Source organism: Ailuropoda melanoleuca, chromosome X (assembly GCF_002007445.2).
Source record: "Ailuropoda melanoleuca isolate Jingjing chromosome X, ASM200744v2, whole genome shotgun sequence".
Taxonomy (NCBI): Eukaryota; Metazoa; Chordata; class Mammalia; order Carnivora; family Ursidae; genus Ailuropoda; species Ailuropoda melanoleuca.
In genome coordinates, this window is record NC_048238.1 from 30,973,517 (window position 1) to 30,998,276 (window position 24,760).

Consider the following 24,760-nt stretch of genomic DNA (forward strand, 5'->3'; position numbering starts at 1 on the left):
AAATTGAAAATATTGTAAGTTGAAAATGCATTTAATACACCTACTCTGCCAAACATCATAGCTTAGCCTAGCCCACCTTAAATGTGCTTAGAACACTTACATCAGCCTATAGTTAGGCAAAGTCATCTAACACAACACCTATTTTATTATAAAGTATTGAATATCTCATGTAATTCATTGAATGCTGTACTAAAAGTGGAAAACATAATGGTTCTAGGTATATTGTCCCACATGTCAGTAGCCTGAGAAAGATAGAAATTCAGAATTTGAAGTATGGTTTCTACTGAATGTGTATTGCTTTCACATCATTCTAAATCTAAAAATCACAAGTTAAACCATCTAAGTCAGGGACCAGCTGTACTTGATACATGGTAATTCCTGGTTAATTTACTTTTCCCTTCCCTTCGGAACCACCTCTCTTTTGCCAGGAGTCCCCAGCTGACTTCACCCTCTGCAACCATATTCTCTCTGAAAGTGATGCCAGACCATCACCTGGTTTCCCAAGCCCTTGAGGTCATTTCATCATATCCTAGTTGCTCTCTAATAAGTGTTCCCTTGCTTAGGTGTTAATCTTTAATCTTTAAAATACTAATTTCTAATCAGCAAATATTCTGGATGGCATTGCTCTAACCAATAATAATACATATTTCATGGTGGGATTTTAGGCCTTTGGCCAGGTAGTTAGGGAAATGATTTTTCACAAGGAATTCTATTAGAGGAAGTGCCATCATGACACAGAGCTGATGGCTTCCAACTCTAACTCTCATCTTAGTCTGTGTTATTGTTTATAAAAAAAATCTCTTCCTTAGAATTTGATTCTATATGTTTCAGTTTATGAATTCTTATTTTTTGTTAGGTTCATTAAAAATACATATGTATCCTGAAATCTTCTAAGAGGGAAAATGAAACTAACCTGTAAAAACTACCTAGTTTGTGTTTTAGCTAGATCATGGTTGTCTTCTAAGTACAGTGCACTGCAGCATTCTAGAAATAATTTAACGATGGGTGCCTGGGTGGCTCAGTCAGTCAAGCATCCGACTCTTGATTTTGGCTCAGGTTGTGATCTCAGGGTTGTGGGATTGAGCCCCGTGATGGGCTTGGCTCTCAGACTCTTTACCTCTGACTTTCCACCCCCCCCCCCCCCCCCCCGGCCCCGGCCGCTTATAGCGCCCTCTCTCTCTCTCTCTCAAATAAATAAATAAATCTTTAAAACAAACAAACAAAGAATTTAATGAAGGTAAGCTTTTTGTTTTGTATGAGTTCATGTTATCATGGAGAGGGTTTTAGTGTTTGGTTCCATCAAGTTGCAAATCATGACCCATATATTATATATAACAGCTATAGCTTTGGCTCTTAATCTTTTTGGAATTAACCGTTAAGTATATAATGATGCAAGCAGCAGAACAGCTAATGATTCACCCAACTTCGAAATAATTTTTCAACTCAGCTTTATGAGGCATTATTGTATTAATCACATTATAGAGCATGCGGCCATATTTAGCAGTTCTACTTTTGGGGGGGGTGAAGGTAGTGCCCTTTACTGTGTTAATTTGTATTTCTTTATGATTAAAGTGTAAATTTTTCCTGAATATTTTTGAAATATAATAAATTTGTATACCTTCATAAAAACAAATAGACACATTGTTTATACATTAATGGTATACATATCTATGCATAGATATAAAAGGTGGTAAATGTTGGTGGTACATTTCCTCACAATTCTTTCCTGGAGACCCATCAACTGTGTTAACCACTATATATTTTCCCATAAGAACACTGAAGTAAGAATAGGGGCGCCTGGGTGGCACAGCGGTTAAGCGTCTGCCTTCGGCTCGGGGCGTGATCCCGGCGTTATGGGATCGAGCCCCACATCAGGCTCCTCTGCTATGAGCCTGCTTCTTCCTCTCCCACTCCCCTTGCTTGTGCTCCCTCTCTCGCTGGCTGTCTCTATCTCTGTCGAATAAATAAATAAAATCTTTAAAAAAAAAAAAAGATTTAGAACACTGAAGTAAGAATAAAATGTTTGAAATACTATATTAATCAAAGATAATGATTTAAAATTGTGAGGATAGACCTAAAGAGGGATTTTACGATTTCAAAAATGGTTTGTATCAGTTATGGGATTATTTCCAGATTGGTGGGCAGACTAAAAATGAGATGATTCTTGTAAAAAGAATTGATATATATTTAAAATATTGCTAAGTGGACATATATTTCTAGACTTGATGAATATCCATGGATCTCTCATGTATCTAAAGAAGAATTATGTGCTTTTACCTTACTTTGCTGTGATACAAATCAGTGGACTACATTCATATGTGAAACACACTTCTGTGGTTTTATGCACATTAAGACAAAACCAAAAATATTTTTAAGCTCATGAAATCAGTTAATAGTGTATACTTCCTAGGATTATTAATGTTCATAAATAACAGTACCTTGATGGGCTGCAGATAACATATTGTGGATTATTGCAATGTTCAGAAGAGCAGTTATAATTTTATTTCTTTGCCCTCCAATCAAAGAAGGTTATTGAAAAGCAAATAAATGAGAATCACATTATCATCAAGAATCTTTTCATTCTGTTTTGATCTATTAAAAATAAATAAATAAAAATTCTGTAACTTTATTAATGAGTAACAAAATGATGTTTGATGTCGTCACCTGTGATAGAGAGATTCTTCTCTTTGGCAACATCATCAAAGACCTCGACTGCTATAAATATACATTCCGGTACCAAATTAAGTTCCATTGATTGGCCTAACTAACATAAAAGTACTAGCTATGGTAAGCATTGACTATTTAAATAAACATATCTACCCTTTTTGTGTGTAAATAAAGTTACATGTGAATTACACAACTTTGTAAAATATTAAGAACTACTGATAAGTACATCTTAAGATGGTATTCATGTGTATAAATTATATATTTTAAATGTTGGTATAAAAAATGAAGGCATCTGATGGATACTATCATAACCAAAAGACCAAACTTAGTATCACTAATAAGGAGGAACACTGACCTGCTGTGCTTCCTTGTGGGATGAAATGAGAACCGTGCCACAGCACGTATGAAGTTTTTTTGGTCAGAAATAAAACATTATCCAGTTTTGTGAGGACAATCAGGATACTTCTGACAACTAGCCTTGACTATTAAAAGTAATGTCAGTGCCATGAAGGACCACACAAGACTGGGAAATTGTCCTGATTTAAAGAAAGTAAATTCAGTCAGTGACCTCAGCTTGGACTTTGACTTTACTGGGACTCTTCAGTGTGGACTGTAAACTAGATAATATTCTTGTACTGATGTTAAATTTGATGGTAGTGATGATACGATTATGATGATATAGAATAATGTTCTTAGGGTATACAGGCTGAATATTTAGGGGTAAATTTAGGGGTACTCATACATTATAAGAAAATAAATTTTTAGGGGCACCTGGGTGGCTCAGTAGTTAAGCATCTGCCTTGGGCTCACGTCATGATCCCAGGGTCCTGCGATCGAGACCCGCATCGGGCTCCCTGCTCTGCTGGGAGCCTGCCTCTTCCTCTCCCATTCCCCCTGCTTGTGTTCTCTCTCTGTCTGGCTGTCTCTCTCTCTGTCAAATAAATAAAAATACTTAAAATACATACATAAAGAAAGAAATTTTTAATAGAAGAGAGAGAAATGAATGTGGCAAAATAGTAATTGCTAAACCAAGTGAAGGGTACATATGTGTTTATTTTACTAGTCTTTCAATTCCTCTGTGATTTTGGAAATATGTAAAGTAGAATGTTGAGGTAGAGGAAGAAAAATCATTAATGAGAAATTTCCGGTGAACCTGAAAATGACAAAGGATAAAAATAAATTTGCACACCATATTTGACTTTCCATATATTGTGGTATTTACTGATTGATTTATCATACTAAAATATTCATAGTTGTGCATGACAGTCATGTCTAAAATGGTGGGAGGTCTCTGGAGAGCCCCCAGAATGTTCCTTATCCTCTCATTTTGCATTGTCCCTTAGGGTACAGCAGTACCTTTTGTTTCCATACACAACTGCAGACCTTCCACCTCTGTCAGAATTTTCATGTGTCCAATAGGAGAATTTTTTTATGTCGATTTTATAAGTGTTGGTTATTGTTTACTTAGGAGAGCATCTGAAATAAAATATTTCTCCCTTACAATCCAGGAGAATATTTGTAGCTTCCAAAAAAGTTTTTTATTTAAACCAGCTTCTAATAGGAACTTACATAATTTAACATTATTAGAACAGCTAGAAGTATTAAAATGCATGCTGTTTAATGAACTAATTGATAAAAGATGTTTATAATCCCTTACATCCATCACTATTGCAACTTGGTAACTTTGAGGATATGTGCAGCAAGAGAGATCTGGAAGCTACCCATTCTCATGCAGTGGCCAAGAGCATAGCTTTGCTTCAGGTATATTGTACTTCAGTTTGGGCTCTCTATTTCCTAATTGTGTGACTTTAAACAATTGTTGAGTTTTTCTGGACCTTGCTCTTGTAACCAAAGTCTGAGAAAGTTAATAATATGTATCCTCAAAGACTGTTGAGAACACTTATGTAGATAAAATAATGCATTTTAGATGCCCAGCACAGTAGCTGCCACAAATAGTTCAAGCCCATTTCTATAACCACCAACATCTGCCTCATATCAACTCTGTTGCCAGAAATATCCATTCTGAATTGTGCCCATTGGAACCCTTCTAAATCACTTGTACCTGAAAATTGCTATTTAAATCTCCAAATGGAACTGAAACCCTTAATGTTGTAGTCACTTCACTGTTACTGTACAATGTTATAGTCATTTTACTGTTACTGTAATTTTGAGTGTTTTTAGAGTAAATTCTCTACCACTAATGGTTCCTGGCTATATGGATTGGTATAGAGAATACATAAAGAATGCCATTATTCTCTGATAAGGTGCCCAATTTTCCCAGAAATATTTTTGTTAAAATGTAGAGTATTAATATTATTGGCTACAAGTCCCTTTTCTGTTTTAATGTATTTTAATAATAATGATATTAACGTATACAGTGTCCATATTCCCACGCTGTGCAAGTTGTATAAATTCTCTATCATGTGCTCCATAGAAGAATGTAGTCAAATGAATTTTGTATCCGTTGGTTATTCTTTACTCTGAGGAGTATCTGAAATCAGTGTTAATATCTGCAACAAACTAGTTTTATAAGAGGACAAATTACATTATTTGTCCCCATTTCTTTCTCCAAATGAATTTTATTTCAACCTTATTTAGTTCATTTTATAATTGTTTCAAGTGGTATAGCTTCTTTAAGCAGTGTCATTTGGTTCATTTGGTTCATTTGGTTGTTGTCTTGGGGAGGGCTTGTCCACAAGCTGACTTTTAGGTGAAGATTCATGGATATGTGGTTTCTTAAGGAAGGACTGCCAAGAAAAAACAAGGTAGAGGAAACAGAACATGGAATCAGTCATCCCAAATAATAAGAAATTTAAGTCGGAGTCCCAGCCTCAGCTTGATCCCATGGGATCCCCTGGAGATGAAGTTACACCAGCAGTTTCTGTCCTATTTGAAGCAGAGAAGCTGGGCTTCTCTGCACCACACAGGCATCGGCTGTGGCATTACCCAGGGGACCATAAACTCCCAAGGCAATTGAAGCTTTCAGCAGCTCTAGCAGTCCAACATTGGTTCTCGAAGGTTACAGTTACCCCACCATGCCCACCTGGAGGACAAGAGCCCAGCACGAAGAAATCACATCCTAGGGGATAAGGACAAAAGGGCAGAGCAGCCCCCGCATTTGCTGGAGTAGTCTTTCCTTTCCTGAAATCACTGTGAAAGCAGAAAGCATTTTTGGTTGTAAGATAAAATGGATTATAGTATCTACGGATAAACTATGTTATTTAATCTGAAAAATATTAGTTAAACAGAGTTGGGCAGTTAATGGAATTTGGAGTGATCGCTACATATAGCATAAATACATAATATGTAGAAGTAATGATTCATGCTATGAAGGAATTTTAAATTTCATTTTAAAAAGGACATCCTGGGGCGCCTGGGTGGCACTGTCGTTAAGCGTCTGCCTTCAGCTCAGGGCATGATCCCAGCGTTCTGGGATCGAGCCCCACATCAGGCTCCTCCACTGGGAGCCTGCTTCTTCCTCTCCCGCTCCCCCTACTTGTGTTCCCTCTCTCGCTGGCTGTCTCTCTCTCTGTCAAATTAATAAATAAAATCTTTAAAAAAAATAAAAGGACATCCTATAGAAAAAAACAGCTATAATATAGAAGTACAATTTAATCCTGACGAGGACAATCTGATACATGTGTTTAGAATGATGGGACAGAATGATTAGGGTTGTTCAAACAAGACAATGTTGAATATGTGTAGTTTGCATAATATTTTAATGCACGTCAGCTGGTAAAGAGAAAAACATAATGCATTCCTTATGAGAAAATATGCAGAACTGAAGTGAAAATCAATTCATTTACATATAACATGTTTATTTTAATATCCCTGACAGCTCATTATATTTCAGCTATAAAGTTTTTCTTAGTCTCATCCTATCGTGTATTTTATTTGTGTCAGTTTGGATTATTATAACACAGATGTTGTCATTTCACCTTTTCAGTGACCATAAGCTACATAGAAGGGCTAATATGATACATACCTGATGCAAGAGTAAAATTATCTTGATAATCACTATAATGCAGAAATTAAACCAATAATCCAATACTACAGTGGTATAGATATAAAATTAGTACTTCTGTTAAAAGAATAGTTGGGGGCACCTGATGGGCTCCATCCCTAGAGCACATGATTCTTAATCTTGGGGTTGTGAGTTCCAGCCTCATGTTGGTTGTGGCACCTACTTTAAAAAAAAAAAAGTTGGACAAGGACAGAGTTGTCACGTAAATTAGACAGGCCCATTTTAATCTTACAGTGTTTTGTGGCTCTTATTAAAAAGAAAGTTCACAGTGATTTTATAAAATAATAGTGTGTAGGCTGTGGAAGGGATTAATACTCTAGTGATTGAGTAACTTTTGTAGCATTACTTTCAGTTCTCAGATACATTTAAAAGACAGACACAAAATAAAAAAGATCATCTGAAGAAGGCAGATGGTATGCGAAATTTCTGGAGACCTTGTAGTTAAAGAAACCTTGAGTGTTCTAAATGTTTTCAGTTTGAAGAAGAGAAAGCCTGGAGAAGATGCAGTGACTGTTTTTAAGTGTTTGAAAGAATGTAATGGGGATCAGATCATCGATTTTGTTCTCTGTTGCCCTGAAACAGAATGTCTGAAGTGAGAGCTCTCTATACAAGGAAAGGGTTGTCTCTGAGGCATGAGTGTCACTTGTAGTATCTCCCTAGTAGTGTCAGCTGAGGCTAGATACCGTTGTCAGGGATTCTATAAAAGAAGAAGGTGAGTAAATTAACTCTGAGGCTCCTTCAGTTCTAAAATTTCCCGAATCTGTTTGTGAACCTATGTAATTATAAGCAGTGTTCTAGAACACACTTGACAGTGAAATTAACCATCTCTGGTAAAAACTTTAAAAGTAAATAGTCTTAAACCATTAAAATAGTTACAGTAGGTGGTTAAGAAAAACAAAGCAGGTGGAAAGAAAAATGATGAATAATTTATGTCTTGATCATTTAAGCCATCCAGAGTACTTAAAAAATATTTCATTGTATTTACTGCATCTGACAATTTTATTTTATTGAAATGCAGTGTTTTCACTTTTAGGTTTTTGCTTCCAGTTACTGCAACAGCAGAAAACTGTCTACTTACTATTTACCCATATATGGCAACTCATCTTGATGAGCAAACAATTATTTTAAAGGATGGTAAGTTAGATATGAATGTTGTTGCCTATTCTCACTGTATACGTTCTTGTTATCCATGGTCGACACCTGGAAATAATGTGACTTTAAAATTAACAGATGTGGGGCACCTGGGTGGCTCAGTTGGTTAAGTGTCTGCCTTCTGCTCAGGTCCTGGGATTGAGCCCCTCATTGGGCTTCCTGCTCAGTGGGGAGGCTGCTTCTCTTTCTCTGGCTTCCCCTGCTTGTATTCCCATGTGCTCTGTCAGATAAATAGATAAAATCTTTAAAAAAAATTAACAGGTATTTATTAAACTCCTGCCTTTTCTAAGAGCTGTATTTAGCCTCGACAATAGCATATGGCAGTGTCTCTTAATTGCAAAAGTTGAAAATCTAGTAAAAGTCACAAATAAATAAATACAAAGAAGATTGAAGTAAGAGCCAGTTGTCGTGTTGGATATGTGGGTGTGGTGCAGAGGCTAATGCTGACTTTTGGGGTTTGGGATAACTTTATAATAAAGAGATGACATCTGTGTAGAGTTTGACAAATGATCTTCAACAGCATAATCTGGGCAAAGGGCAATATAGCAAAAGCATGGGGGTCTGATGTGCTGTACCGTTTATTCTGTAATAGTGGGAACCTTCTGTGATTTCTGAGTACCAGTGATTTAGAAAGGGAACAATTGTTGGGATGAGAGCTGAATTGAAATGGGAAAGAGAGTGGTCAGTAGGCCGGCTGGGAGTTGCTGCAGGAGAAATGGTGAGAGATTGAAAACAACAGAAGAAGCTGAGAAATTTGAAATGCAGGACACAGAGGCGAATGGTTGATGGAGTAAATCGCAGAGGAGGAGAAAGGATAAGGAGTGGGAAAACATTCCATCTGCGTAGATTGTCAAGGCCTTAAGTGTCAGGGCTGAATTGGAGATCTTTTCTGTGTTTGTAACCAGTTTTCTCCTATTCTCCACTTGCTTCTTCGAATGTTTACCAGTCCTATGAAATCTATTCAGTCCTGTTCTGCGTGACCTTTTCTCTTACTTTTCAGAAGAAATAGAGACCATCAGGCAGGAACACTCTGAACTTCCAAATACCAAGCATGCATTGGAACCCATCATCTCTCCTGTCACAAAACCAGGAGAGGCAAGACTCTCTCCTGATGTAGGCCATTCCTCCATCTCAATCTCTTCATCCAGCGACCTTGCTTAATCAGCTAACTTTGCTTTACTCTTGCCCTTCAAATCGTGCCTCCCTCTTAACTGCTTTGGGGGCCTATGCAGGATGACAACAAAGAAGAAAGAGACTACTATATCCACTCAGTGGAGAGGCTCGTTCCCAAAGAGAAAAAAGGTGAATTCAGGCCTTGCATTCCTGATTTAATCTTTGCAGATTTACCGATCAGGTAAACCATTTGATTTCCCAGACAGGGGAAGAAAAATAGCAAAGGAAACTAAATAATTAGAGCAGCAATAGCTTCCTTTAACAGGAAGGACACGTCAGGGGTGAGGCAGAGCTTTCTTCCATTTTACTGTTCTTCTGCCACTACTGAGCAGCAGGTTACACTGTTGAGCTCCCCCACCTCTGTCATCAAACTCTCTCAGGACTCTCTTACTGTTGCATCTGAGCACATACATATTACAAATTTTATACACATTCTGAAAATTTAAAAGATTTTCTGAGCAATCCTGATGTTACATTTTTATATTCTTCTAATACACTTGAGAGGGGGGCAGATTTCAGATAATACAACATGATAGAAAGAGCAGTGGATGAAGTATCACAGAACCTGGGTGGAAATTCTGTTTTGTGTTCTTTTTTATTTTTTTTTAAAGATTTTATTTATTTATATTGACGGAGAGAGACAGCAAGCAAGAGCGGGAACACAAGCAGGGGGAGTGGGAGAGGAAGAAGCAGGCTCATAGCGGAGGAGCCTGATGTGGGGCTCGATCCCATAACGCCGGGATCACGCCCTGAGCCGAAGGCAGACGCTTAACGACTGCGCCACCCAGGCGTCCCTGTTTTGTGTTCTAATCTCACCATTTTGCCATATGCTTGTATCGTTAATTCTCAGATCCTCAAACATCTGTTATTTAACAAAATGTGCATGGTTGGAGAATAATAGGATGCTAACGATACCTGTTTCAATAGGCTTTTGTGAGGACTCATGGAGTAAATACTTGGAAATTATTATCATTACTACTATCATTTCGTTATTATTGCTATCATACATGCTATTATTATTGCTTTAACATTCTTATATTTTTCACAGTATCCTCCAAAAAAATAATGAGGAGTTACTGTATAAAATATTGCTATTTCTTTAAAAGGAAAAATATGAATACAGTCTTCGTGTGTGATGGTTGAGTATGAAATCTGCAGATTAAAAACAATGCATTCGTTTCAGTAAATATTACTATAGAAAGACATGATTTTTAAATATTATAAAATATCTTTAGAAATATGTACTGTAAAATTTATAATACATATTTAATGCTTCCCAGGCATAGGGTGCTCTGCTAAGTGCCTTATATTTGTTATTTCATTTAGTTCCCCCAACAACTGAGTTCTATACTCTTATTAATTTCACTTTACAGATTAAGAAACTGAGTCATAAAGAGTTTGAGCAGCTTGCCCCAGGAAATTCTAACCAAATTTGTAAGATCTCGGAGCCTACACACTTAGCTACTGCTCTAGAGCATGATTTCTTCAGTAAAGGCGAAATCGTAAAGCACATTAAGTATTTCAAAAAGTAAAGCAGTGTGATTTACTTGTTCTAGCTAATATGCTGAATATAAACTATTATATGAATCATTGCCTTTAGTTGAAGAGTACAGATGTGGGTTTGCACCCCACTAGGAACTTTTTATTATTTGATGTAAGTTGAAAAGATACCGCCTAATGCCTTCACAATGAATCATTCTATTATTGAATTTTCTAAGGCTCATTTTTATGAAGTCTATAGTGGTGTAGTGTCGCAGAAATATGCATATTCTCTGGTAAATTCTGATTGGCTTTGTATTGAAGAAATGGAAGGAACTTAGTATACGCCAGTTTACTTATCTGTGTTATTGCCTGTGAAGTAATCCTTTCAAAAGATTCATGAGCTCAGAACCTTAGGTGTCATTTCATGGATAAAAACACGTTTTAGAGAACTTGTATAACATCCCCATAGTTTAATAACTCAGGAGTTGTAGTGCCAAGATTTCAAATCAGAAATTTCTATCTGCAAAGGCTATGCTTTTCTGACAGAGTTACATCATGCATATATGTATATGCATATATATATATATATATATATATATACACACACACACACACACGTATGTGAATAGATAGATAGATAGATAGATAGATAGATAGATAGATAGATAATCTGGCCTTAGTTCACATATACTGCTTTAACATTGCCTTTCGTTGGGTTCTGATTACCATGGTGGCAAATTCTAGTGTATATACAGCAACTCTAACTGGAATAGATATTGAACGCTATGCAAAAGGGTGTCAACTCATAACCAAGCAGTGATTTCATTTCAGAAAATTAACTAGGAAGAAATTAATTTTGTTAGTGATTCTCTTTTTATATTCATTTTTAAGCACCATATATAATCTAAAAATTTTGGTGTAGAAACATTTAAAATGATTTACATATTTTTGTTTATCCTAAAGTTGAGCATTGTTCATTCTCCAAAAACTTTGATATGCCACAATAACGGCCTTGTTAAATAAAATTAATTCAGTTCAGAAAACCATATCAGCTTTTACAATCTTTTCCTCGACATCTTATTTTAAGTATAATGGACATTTAGACTTAAAAAAATTTTTTTCCTCTCTGTATGTATATATATACATATTTATTATGTATAACATATATTATATAGAAAATTATGAAATTCAGGTTCAGTAATTTGAGAGTGAATTCACAAATGCTTGTTGACTTACTGTGCTCCAATGTATCTTTTGTAGATAAGGATGACAGTTCTGTGAAGAATAGAGACAATGTTTTGCTTCCCTGCCAAGAAGCTGGTTTATCCTCTCCTGCTCCTACTAAATTTAATGATGCTGAGCCTGCAGAGAGAAGATTGTTTGTTGGTATGTGGCAAATATATGTTGTACTGAGCAAACCCAGTTCATAACATGATCTGTTTAATATTATTGAATTGAAAACGTAGGCTTTTTCAGGTAAGAAGAAATCCATTAAGAAAAACGTGAATTTTTCATTAGTTTTAAGTAGGTCATCTGCTTTGGGAGCTCTCTCCAATAATGTGGAGCAGAGATTCTCTCATGTTTTTTGTTTACAGTATACTTAGTATCTCAGTACTTTTCCCCTAAGTCAAAAGATATGCCAGGCAATTCACTTTATTAAATGTTTTGGTTGAAAAACCTGAGAGTAGTCATTCATGTTATATCCAACATGTGCAGTAGTGATATTTAACAAAAATGTTCAATATCCTGTAGAGCCCCTCTAAATTTGACAGGACATCCCGGGTACCCTCCGTACAGTTTGAGAACTGCCAGACTATGGGTATGTCTGCCAATTATTTAGCTGGATCCAGTATTACCTATCTTAGAAAAAGATGAGCACAGATAAATAGATAAAGATATGATATATGAATTTGGTATTATCATTTGTAATTAACTATTCAAATATTCCTTTCTTTGGATATGGGTAATATTGAAAATTTGCCTATTTATTGAATTACCAAACCAAATTAAATATTGTGAGGTTTTAAATGGCTGTGTGCTCGTGCCATTACATAGATATTTGTGAAAAAAGTACAAAATCATTTTGTATCCTTGAATATTTCTCTACCTCGAAATGTTTTGTTTTATTAAAGTGCTTCACTTGGATAAAAAGTCATTTTGAATATGAAACCAATATTTTGTTTCTATATGTTTTCCATCTAAGGTTTAAATCTGTCCATTACGTAGAACTGAAAAATGGTCAAAATATTTTACATGTGTAATTGAAAATGAAACATTCCATTTTGGGGAATGTTTTCACATACCATTATGGCAAGAAGAAAATGTAATGGTTTTCATTATTGAGATTCAACCATTTTTAAAGTATTTCTGTTAGGTATTTGAAAATAAATCTATTTTCTTGTTTTCAAGATACAGTAAATTGACTCAGAATTTCTTTGAGAACATAGCATGATTTGTAAAATTTGCTTTATTTGTCTGCATACAAATAGCAGTAGCTGACAGGATATTTTACTCTATGGTGATGTAACCCTTTTTGACAAACAAATGTGAATTTTAGGAATTGAAATAATACATGAAAGGTTGAACTCAGGCAAAAGTAAAACGTCAAAGAAAAACAATGATAGATCTATGGAGGAGGAGAAAAATGAGCAATGGTTTTTTCCTGAAGAAGGAACAAAGGCATATGTCTTCTTTGAGAAGGTTGTAAATGCTGCTCAGACGTGGTTCAGTCTCTTCGGCTGGCCTGAAGGATCCCATTCTCTTTCTATTCCAGAAACAATAAGAAGGTAACAGCTATGTGTTTCTCTAAAATTTGCTTTATCATATAATAAAATATAGTCTACTTATTGGGGTGGTTTTACGTGAAACACAATGTTAAATGATTTATTCTAGACTGGTAAGTTAGGAGGAGGCTACTAAGGCTACTAATAGGACACACATATAAATGCTTTGGTATAGTTATACTTTTTTTAATGAAGATTTATTTATTAGAGTGCGTGCGTGTGCACGTGCGTGCACATGTTGGGGGAAGGGTAGAGGGAGAGGATCTCCAACAGACCACGCTGAGCGTGGAGCCGCACTCGGGGCACCACGTGAAACTCCACACAGGGCATGAGCTGAGGACCCTGAGATCATGACCTGAGCTAAAACCAAGAGCTTAACTGATTGAACCACAGAGGCTCCCCTGGTATAGGTATACTTTTTTTTTTATTTCTTCTAAACATCGTATGATTTGAGGTCAGTATTGAAAATCTCTGAACCTCACTTTCCTTATCTGTCAGATGACAATGGGTTGACTATTGGTGAGAAAAGCCATTTTAAACCTGAAAACTTTGAAAACTCCATGTGTATATATAAGGCAATATCAGCCCTTGATCTAGAGTATGGTCAGGTAGACAGTCCATTCACTTCCCTCTTTCATGGGCTTTTTATTACTCAGCATATCTAAAGTAGATAAACTGCATTGGTTTATATTAAGTCACTTAATTCTGTTATTAATTTAAATTGAAATTTAGGCACCTCCCTTGGTTAACGTTACTACTGTAGTGGTTCTCACAATTCTTATCTCCTTTCTCAGAGCTTGGGGTGATTTGCTGGCATCATAGGGGCAAGTACTTGATCTCTGTAGCTAGAAGAGCTATAGTAGCATTTTTGCATCTATATTTAGGAGTGAGTTAGGTTATGCTAAATCTATAGCTTTCCTATAAGTTATCTTTTTCAGTTTTTTAAATTAATGGGACAATATCAGCCTCATAGAATGAATTAGCTAATATTTCATCTTTACCTATGCTGCGGGAAAATTAATACAGCAGATACACTTAAAGTTTACAAGCTTGATCATAAAATCATCTGACTCCAGGGAATTTTTTAGAGAAGTTATTCTGTTAATAACTTTTCAGTTTTCTGATTTGCTGTTTGTTCTACTGAAAATTGAATCTATTTTGAGTAAATTTTAATGATTTGTTTTCATTTTAGGGGAGATCGTTGATCAAACATTTAAAATTCATTATCTGATGGCAGTGACTAGTATTATTGTTTATATGTTCATAGTCTCTTTCTCATTTATAATTTTATTTAATTTTTATTATACATATACTTTTATGTCTCCTATGATGAATAAAGTTTTGAAATAATTTATCCATTTCTATGTTTTCTAAATCATTTAATGCTGATTTTTTCTTTATAATTCACTTCTTTAAACTTGTATGCTTAATTATTTTCAGGTCTATACATTTATGTTTTTACTTCATGTTGGATGCATCCCAGAATTTTTGCTATTAAGCATTCTCATTTTTGAGAATTCTTTATAGAGCTTGTGATATTAATTTTTATTTTCTATATATTTTCACTGTAATGATTGCTAATATTTTGCATGTTATTGGACTTATGCATCTTTATATACTTGCACATTTGCATTAATTTGGGGGCATTTACTTATGTTATTTTGTTCTATATTTTCCTAATGTAAAAGATTCCAAGATTCAATATATCTGTTTGTAAGTAGTAGCAGTTACTTTTGGATGTTATGTCAGAAGGATTTCAGAGTGAGATCACTGGATCAAATAATACAAGCTTTTAAAAATCTATTTTATTTTTGGGTGATTTTCTAATAAGTTTTCTATTTTATATCCCTACTAATGAGTTACATTGCTGTTCTGGTTGTTAACTGACAGAGTTGAGTACCTTGCTATTTTGATAGGTGGGTACCCAGTCATGTCATTGGGTACTGCTTGGGGAAAGACAATTCTAGAGGAATATGGGGACCTCTCTAACCCTAGTAAGGAAGCTAACCCATGCCAAATATCTCTAAATAAATAAGAACTTTGACCAAGTAACAGTGTTATTCACTGCTAATTCTTTGTTTGGAATATTTGAATCATGGACTCTCAGGCTAAGAGGATACTTTCAAGGTAAGATAATGTTGCCAGTCTTTGAACCACCCACCTCAATGTTTCCTACATTACCCCATCATCTGGGCTCACTCAGTTTTTCTCATGAGAAGTCTAATTTTATATTTTGTGAGTACCGTGTTCATTCTTTGAGCATTATTTTATGGTTCCCATTTCTTTGCTAATCTGCAATTTATGAAATAAGATCTGAGTGTGGGAATATTTTATATCATTCAATCTACTTGGTATTCATTAGGGCCATTTGCTTAGAAAACTCATATTTCAGCTATTCTCCCCCCCTCCTCATTCCTGCCCTCTCTTTTCTCTATTTTTCTCTATTCTCCCTCTGTCTCTTTATCTCCTTTTAGAATGATGGTATATCTACATGACTGATCCTTTATACCACTTTCAGTTTTGTCCTATGATTTTCATCTTTTTCTGTCTTTGCTCTGTTTGTAGATCTTCTTTTTAAAAAATGTTTTATTTATTTATTTATTCGAGAGAGAGAGAGAGAGAGAGAGAGAGCACTAGTGTGCACAAGCGGGGAGAGGAGCAGAGGGAGAAGGAGAGAGAGAAGCTCAAGCAGACTCCCTGCTGAGCACGGAGCCCGACCTGGGCTCAATCCCACGACCCTGAGAGCATGACCTGAGCCGAAACCCACAGTCGGACGTTTAACTGACTGAGCGTCCCAGGCACCCCTTATGTGTGTAGATCTTCTTCACTTGCTCTTCCAATCTTCTACAAAATTTTTAAATTGGTATTTATAGTTTTATTTTTCAGGAACTCTGTGTTATTCTTTCTTTCTTCCTTCCTTCCTTCCTTTCATCTGTTTCTTTCATAATAGCATCCTGTTTTGGGGTTTTGGATGCATGCCTTCTCAAATATCTCTTCCAAATATAGTACTTGAATTAATCATCATGATTACTGTGCTGAAGGTCACTTCCTTCCTCTGTATCTGCCAGCTGTAATCTTGGTGACTCTTTTACGTTCCTTTTGGAAAAATGGTTTCCTTTTCCCCTATAGCCTACTGCTATGCAATCCATCATTTTAATTTATTCCTTAATACAATTCCATCCATTCTTTGTTTTATAGATTTTCTTCAGAGTTTTTGGTATGCTAATGGTTCTTTTGCCAATTTTAGTGTTGTTACAGGTCTCTAGTCTTTCTGACATTTCAGGAATATTTTGAGAGGGAGAGAAGGTAAGCACACATGTTAATTTTATCATCTTGAAAAGAGAGTTGATCTTCCTTCTCATAGTTTTCTATAGTTTTACTGTTCCATTTATGCCAGCTTAACAACCTATCATTTCTGTTATTGCTTTCATTTTTGTGGTCTAGTAATCCATGCCCTACTGAACTTGCTTGGCGATATTTCTCTTACCTTGTTCCTTTAAAAATAATTTTGTGATGGTATTTTATTAATGATAATGGTTCATATGTATTGGACTGTTACTTTGAACAACCATGATTATATGTGCTTTGTGGATATTAATTCACTTATTCTTTATAATGATGCTGTGAGGTAGGTACTTTTATTATCCCCATTTTACTGATGAGAAACTGAGGCAGAGAGAATTAGTAACTTTCCCAAGGTCACTCAGCTGATAAATAGCAGAGCTAGGATTTGAACCCAAGCATTCTACCCCAGAGCTAGTACTTTTAAGGATCATGCCACTTTCCAATTATTACAGGATCAGATTAAGATTTAGGAAACCTTAACAGTTGAAAGACATGAGCTCCACCATTTGGCATTTTTGTCTTTGGGTTTAGACTGGGCACTATAAGTACCTATGGTTAGGTATGTCAGCTCAAGAAGATTAAGAATACAGTAGTCTAGAACTGAGGAGAGTTATGTAATCCTAATGTTGATAGGCTGAGTAAGTCTAGGATTTCAGATCAAGTGAAGCTCAAAGTCCTGGGCATGCTATGAATTCTAGTGAAGTCAACCATATTAACATGGAAATTGGAATTGCCTGGCCTTATAACCCCACACTGGAGAGTCATCTGCTACAGGACATATAACCTAGAAGACTAGAAATCATTGTGAATTATGGTATGGATATCAAAAACTTTTTGTTTTCCTTTTAACATTATTGAACATTTTTTGACATATTTATGTATCACCTTTCTTGAACCTGAAGATACAGGTTGTCAGAAATGCTGCTTTATTGGTGTATTATCTCAGGTAATTTCACTCTTTACCAACACCAATTTGCAGGAGACAGGCAATATGGCCCATTGCATTTGTTGATTTGAGAGATATTCAGGTGGAATAGCAGAAACCAATTATTTGAGGAAATTACCTTTATTGATTAGTGGTCTTTTTTCAATTCTTAGATGCCCCTAAATATTATTTATTTTTAGCCCTTCCCCAAATCACCAAAAGATGGAAATAGCTATTGTAAAATACAAGAGAACACAATTTATGTTTCAGAAATCATCAGAGGAAATGTGCTAAATACTGTAGTCCACTCATTTCAAGTTGGAAGAATTTTGGGAATTAACATTTTTTCCAAACACTACTGGGAAAATCTCTAAGCAGCTGATCACAGAAACATTTAAATCCTAGTGGCAATTCCACTGCATCTGGCAGAAGTGATTGCAGTACTTATCAGTGCTAGTCCAAACTTCCACTCCAACATGTACTTCCTTCCAGCTGCCACACACCAAGAGCACATGCTGGAATGCCAGTCAGGAAGCTTATGGGAAAGGGTTCAAATTGTTTCGAAGCTACATTTTATCCCAGAAGTTTGCATGTAGTGTAAGTATATAGAATCTCACGGGAAATCAAATTAATCAGTGGAATGTTCTACCAATCGTAATGACAGCATGCAAAATAAAATATTTTCTCCATGCTTCTGTTTCCTCATTTGTAAAAAGGAGGTAATAATAATACCTACCTTATAGGGTTGTTGTGATATTTAGAAGAGGTAATACCTTTATTAGAGCAGAACATAGGACCTAGTAACCAATAAATATTAGCTGTTAATATTAAATTTAACTAGGATTAAGCTAGTAGTGTTCTCTATTTCTGATTTCATTCACTGTATTCACCAACTCTTCTATTTGACAGTGGAAGGTAAATTTAAAGCCCATCTTTTCCAAGCACTTAACCAAATGATGTTTCATTAACAATATTTCTCCTTCCCTTGCACAGGATTTTCTCCCCAGTTTGATGTAGGAAGTTTTGACATTTTCTAAAAAGTGTGTGTGTGTGTGTGTGTGTGTGTGTGTGTGTGTGTGTGTGTGTAGGGGGGTGGTATGCTTTTTCTTTGCCACTTTGAACTGCTGGCAAGTTCACTGATAAATTTAATAATATAAAGTTTCTCCTCCATTTCTGAGCAGCCTGCCTCTTCTTTCTGCCAGCCATATCCAACAAAATCACAAAACTGTGTCTTTAGACTGAAAGTGTTAAAATAAAAATGGTTAAATAACTGATTAGAGTTGGCTTCCTTGAGTTCTTTTCTTTTCTCCACATTGTTGTAAGAATAATGAATCATTTAATATTCTTTCTGAGATAGTTTCCTTCTTTAACCATTTTACTACTTGCTTGCTGGTCATAAGTGCTAAGTGGTAGGTGGTTTCTTTACCTGGAAAGATAGATCACAACAGAAGTACACCAAGCCTTTTGCTTGTGAATATTTTCAATCTCCAAAGTAGGAGGACTCTCATACTTGAATAAGAAACTTAAAATCTTTTTTTTTTTTTTTTAAAGATTTTTTATTTATTTATTTGACAGAGATAGAGACAGCCAGCGAGAGAGGGAACACAAGCAGGGGGAGTGGGAGAGGAAGAAGCAGGCTCATAGCGAAGGAGCCTGACGTGGGGCTCGATCCCCATAACGCCGGGATCACGCCCTGAGCCGAAGGCAGACGCTTAACCGCTGTGCCACCCAGGCGCCCCAGAAACTTAAAATCTTTTAATATCTTAACATGTAAACAAAAGGAGAAGGAATATTGTTAGCAATTATCAAGCTTTAAAGTAACAAAGTCCACATTTGTGGGGTATGCATACATATAGTTATTAAAGAAAAGATTGTAGTTTATACATCATAATTTGTGCTCCCAATGGGCAGTCCAGTTATTCACTAACAACATCACCTTTTCCTTTAACAATTTTCTGAACAATAATTTTCACTAGCTAATTTCAGTCAGTCTTTGGGTGCTAGAGGAACTTTGAAGACCCAAGCTGTTTCCTCATGATTTTTTTTTATTTTTTATTAAAGATTATTTTATTTTATTTTATTTATTTGAGGGAGAGAGACAGCCAGTGAGAGAGGGAACACAAGCAGGGGGAGTGGGAGACGAAGAAGCAGGCTCCCAGTAGAGCAGGGAACCTGATGCGGGGCTTGATCCCAGGACTCTGGGATCACGCCCTGGGCCGAAGGCAGACGCTTAACGACTGAGCCACCCAGGCACCCCCCCTTTCTTAAAATATTTTATTTATTTATTTGAGAGAGAAAGGGAGGCAACGAAAGAGCATGAGTGGGACGGAGAGGGTGAAGCAGGCTCCCTGCAAACAGGGAGCCCGATGCAGGGTTCCATCTGATCTGAGGACCCTGGGATCACAACCTGAGCTGAAGGCAGACGCTTAACATACTGAGCCACACAGGCACCCCTCCTTTTGACTTTTTAAATCTTGAAATATAACACACATAGAGAAAGGTCACAAACCAAGTGCAAACCCTCATTTTACTCCTAGAGCAAACCCCTATTCAGGTTTCACTTTGACAGCACGTCAGAGGCCTCTTATGACCCACACAATCTACCAGATCTCTATAATTGAAATGAAATTACTAGCGTGACTTTTATGGTAATCATTTCCTTATTTTTGTTTTTTTTTTTAAGTTTTATTATGCAAGCATAGATCTGTAAACTCCAGAGTTTACGGTTTTCTTGAATTTTAATCATATTTATCACCATGTAACTAAAAACAGAATTATAACTATATGAATATGTGTGTAGCTACCACTAGACCAAGAAATAGAGCATTGCTAACATCTCTGAATCCCTGCCCCTTCTAATTCCCTTTCCATCTCCCAGAGAGGTCACCATTATCCTGAATTCTAACACCAAAGATTAGTTGTTTCTATTTTTGAACTTTATGTAGGAGGAATCATACACTTTGCAGTTTTTTGTAACATCTGGATGTTTTTTGCTCAATATTATGTTCATGTGATTCATTTTTGCATTTCAGAGTTGATTATTAGTAATGCTGCACACTAGGCCATTGTATGAATATTCTATTATTTAACCATTCTGTTCATAGACATTTCACTGGCTTGTAGATTTTTCTATTATGAATAATGCTACTATGGAAATTTTAATATATGTCTTTTGGTACATATTTCTGAAAGGCATATATGTTAAGAGTAAAATTGCCAGATCATAAGATAGAAATACGACCACCTTTGGAAATTACTTCTAGACAATTTTCTAAGGTGGTTGTGCCAATTTCGTCTCCCACAGGTCATATATGAAAGTTCCAGTTGCTCTGCATGCTAAGAAACAGTTAATATTGTCCATCTTTTCAATATTAGGCCTTTCTGATTTCTTACTCTTACATGTTACTCCTCTTGCTATTAAGAAAATTTTTACATGTTCTTGGTCATTTGGAAATGTATCATATCAAGAGCCTATTCTTTGTAGTGATTCTTACTGGGATTCATAGTGATTCTTTCATCTGTGGTTTGATTTTTTATTGTCAGTTTTGGAAAGTTCTCAGCCTATATCCTTTCCATTATGTGACTACCGTAATCTCTTAGGCCACTCCTTTGCTCACTCTTCTGTATTTTTCCATCCTTTTGTTACTCTATGTTGTAGTATAGATACTTTCTTATGGCCTATATTCCATTGCATTAATTCTTTCTTCACTTGATTTAGTCTGCTGTTAACTTCATCCATTGCTCTTTTGGTTTTGCTTATTGGATTTGTTTATTTCTCAGTTTTCCATTTAGTTAAATACATATATTTTAAAGATTTTATTTATTGAGAGAGAGAGAGAGAGAGAGCAAGCTGGGGTAGGGCAGAGGCAGAGGGAGAGAGAGAATCTCAAGCAGATTTCGTGCTGAGCATAGAGCCCAATGCAGATCTCGATTTCATGACCTTGAGATCGTGACCTGAGCCAAAATCAAGAATAGGGTACTTAACTGACTGAGCCACCCAGGGGCCCCCCATTTAGTTATATTTTTATATAATTTATAGTTCTATGACAATATTCTCAATCTTAATCATACGGCATATAATTACTTTAAAATCTGTGTCTTAAAACTATAATATGTGGGGGCCCTTTGTTTCTGTTTATATTATTTATTGTTTCTATTTGTATTCAACTTGTTGCTCTTTCTCCTGTTTTTAGTTGTTGTTTGATTATGCCTTAATTCTGTTTAGATCATTTATCTTTTTCATAATTTTTTATAGAAATATTTTCAGGTATTTTTTCCATGAAATATTTGTTTGCTTTATTTGTACCTTCAGTATATACTGCTTTATTATATACAATACTAATGACGAACATGAGAAATAGACAAGTCAAGTAGCTTCCATAAGGTCACACAGTAAGAGGCAGAGCCAGAATTTGAGCAATGGTAGTCAACCCCTTATCTAAGTCAATGTACTTTGTCCTATAATATTCAATGCAGACCTATTAGCTACCAACCTGGAGAACTGCCACTCAAACTGGCTCCTTGGCACTTTTTATTTGTCAGTCTAAGTTAGTGATACATTTTGACTCTGATTGCTAGCAAACAAATAGATAATATAATATAGTATTAGATAATTGATAAACTATAGACAGCAAGAATTGGTTGGATATTTTTTTTTACTCCATTTAAAAATTAGCATGCATTATAACTCAGTGTGGGAAGTTATCAGAAATAGAGATTGTACTGTCTTATTTAAAGAACAGAGAAATATATAGGAACAATAGCTTTCTGGACTTATCTTTTAAAATGTGAATCCCTGCTTACAAGGCCAATTTGCAGTATGTGCCCTTCTAATAACTAAAATACATAATTGAGAAATTATGTGTAAATTTGTTTTTGTCTAAACGTGTGATGAATGTTTGACATCTATCTTCAAAGCTGTTATAGGCATTATTATCTCCAATTTAAACAGTATAAAATTTGAGTTCAGTGAGTTTGGATAATTTCTCTACCAGCTAGTAGGTCATGGGTCCAGGACTTAACCCCTGTACTATTTCATCAAAGCATTTACATTTTCTAATCAAAATCCAGTTTTGCAGACCTGACAATTGCAACATTACATAATGATGTGTGTTTAAAACAAGGTAATGAAAAGCTCCAGCGTTATCAAAACATCTAATTTGTACTAACAAATGGTAGCTGAATTAGGTGAATTTTGTAATTTCTTATTTGATTTTAAATCAAACTTTGTTTAGTCATTGAACATTTTTTTCATTACGTAACATGTTGAGGTTTTCTTTTTAATTTTAAAATTGTTTTCTCATAGGGAAGTGTTTAAAATACAATTCTACTCATCAGCCTCATCATCCAAAAAATTTTCCAGACAGAGTGACTTTTCCAAATATAGTAAGACTATTTATGATGTGATACTCCACTTGAGTGGAAAAATGCCACCTGGAATTAATTCAAGTCAGTTCTTACCTGAGGATTATACTGAAAGGGTGACCCAACTTCATTTTCAACATTCTTCACTTCTTGACTTTCTCAGGTAAGAGCATGGGTGTGCTAATTTAAACATGTAATTATGGCTTGGATAAATACATAAGTAGATGGGTAGATAGGTAGATAGATATATTTTGATTTTATTTGTCTTTTTATAATATATTTACTAAGTTTCCACTATACACATAACTGTGTGATATATAAATAATAGAAAATGCACATTTCATAGGCTATTAAATTGATAATCTAAGGTGCTCATTCTCAGGCTTTATCATCAATCCAAATCATCGTGCTAGCATGTTAATCAGGTTGCTGGCCCTTACCCACAGAGTTTATGATGTTAATTTGCATTTATAGGGACTTTCAGGTGATAGTTACTTCTTCTGGTCCATGACCTCATTTTGAGATTTCTCACCTAGACAAATATATAAATCCATAGTAGTAAAAAGGCATGAAACCAAAAAGTTTATTTCTCAGAAAACTGTTAGTATAATCTCAAGTTATATTATGAATTTTTAGTCTGCATAGTTAAGTCTTTTAATATTAAAGTAATCAGCAGGTGAAAATTTCCCTAAATGGTTGACAGAAATGTAGGAAAAATACTTGTCATTGTAATGTCTGTATTCTCTGCAGAGATTAAATGGTGAGTGACCATGAGATAGAAAAGTAGTGTTTATTGAAAGTCTGAGGAGGGTATTGGTGAATTTATATTACTTCTTTTGCCTATATTTGCAGTATTCTTACCCACTGGAACATCTATAAGCAGTGTTACTATTCCATCTAACCATGCTTCTATACCACAAAAAGAGTATTTGTTACTTTAATTATTTATGCAATAGAGTTCATATATTTTGAAATATATTACTGTGTTTTTATATCATTGCTTCTTTCTGTATGGAATCTACTCCATAGTTAGCCAGAGATGTTCACCTACCTTAGCAGGGGTGGGGATGAAAGGTAACAGGAGGGATCTTATAGCTTGAATGCAAATGTAAAATTTGGTGTTCAAGTTTTTTAAATTTCCAGATCAGAATTTTGAGTCCCTTCCAACACTATGGTCTTAAAAATTAGACGTGGCACAGAGAAATAGCAATATAACAGCAGAGTAGGAGTACCCTAGACTCACCTTGTTCCATGAACACAACCAGATAACTATCAAATCATCGTAAATACCCCAGAAATTGACTTGACGGCAGACAGAACTACGCAATTAAAGGGAGAGAAGAAGCCATGTTGAAGAAGGTAGGACGTGTGGAGACGTGGTTAAGGGGAGAAGTAAATCCTGAGTGCTGTGGGGAGGGGGAGTCAGGGTCACTTAGAAGGGCAAGACAGAGAGCAGCACAGAGGGGAACACAAAAGGAGAATGTTTCCTCATAGCCATTGGCTTGCAAAATGAGAGGGGCAGAATTTTATAAGTTCTTGAAACCAGTGGGATTTGAACCCTGGAGTTTTAAAGGTCAGTGGGCTTGCTGTGATACAGCCTGGAAAGCACTGTGCTGCTCTTGGAGAGAAGACACACAAACAACCCAAGGGCATCCAGTGTGGAAACAGTGAGCTGAGGAACTACTAGAGCACACACTGGGGAGATCATTTGTTCTCAGCATGTCACTGAGAAGCAGCATTCACAGAGACACCTCTCCAGGAACAAAGGAGCTTGCTGGTGCCATTTCCCTCCCCTGCCCCTCACCATAAACACAGAGCCACCAGTGGGAAGCAGCATAGCAATTA

General features: G+C 35.8%; 1 protein-coding gene across 1 annotated transcript in view; it reads left to right on the top strand.

The window, feature by feature from the left end:
* Window positions 1–24,760, top strand: part of CFAP47 (cilia and flagella associated protein 47) — a 484,475-nt gene that overhangs the window by 150,060 nt on the left and 309,655 nt on the right. The window contains exons 27-30 of the mRNA XM_034649559.1: window positions 7,725–7,825; window positions 11,759–11,884; window positions 13,056–13,284; window positions 22,857–23,078. Coding sequence (XP_034505450.1) covers window positions 7,725–7,825; window positions 11,759–11,884; window positions 13,056–13,284; window positions 22,857–23,078 — 678 coding nt within the window. The remainder of the gene's footprint in view (window positions 1–7,724; window positions 7,826–11,758; window positions 11,885–13,055; window positions 13,285–22,856; window positions 23,079–24,760) is intronic.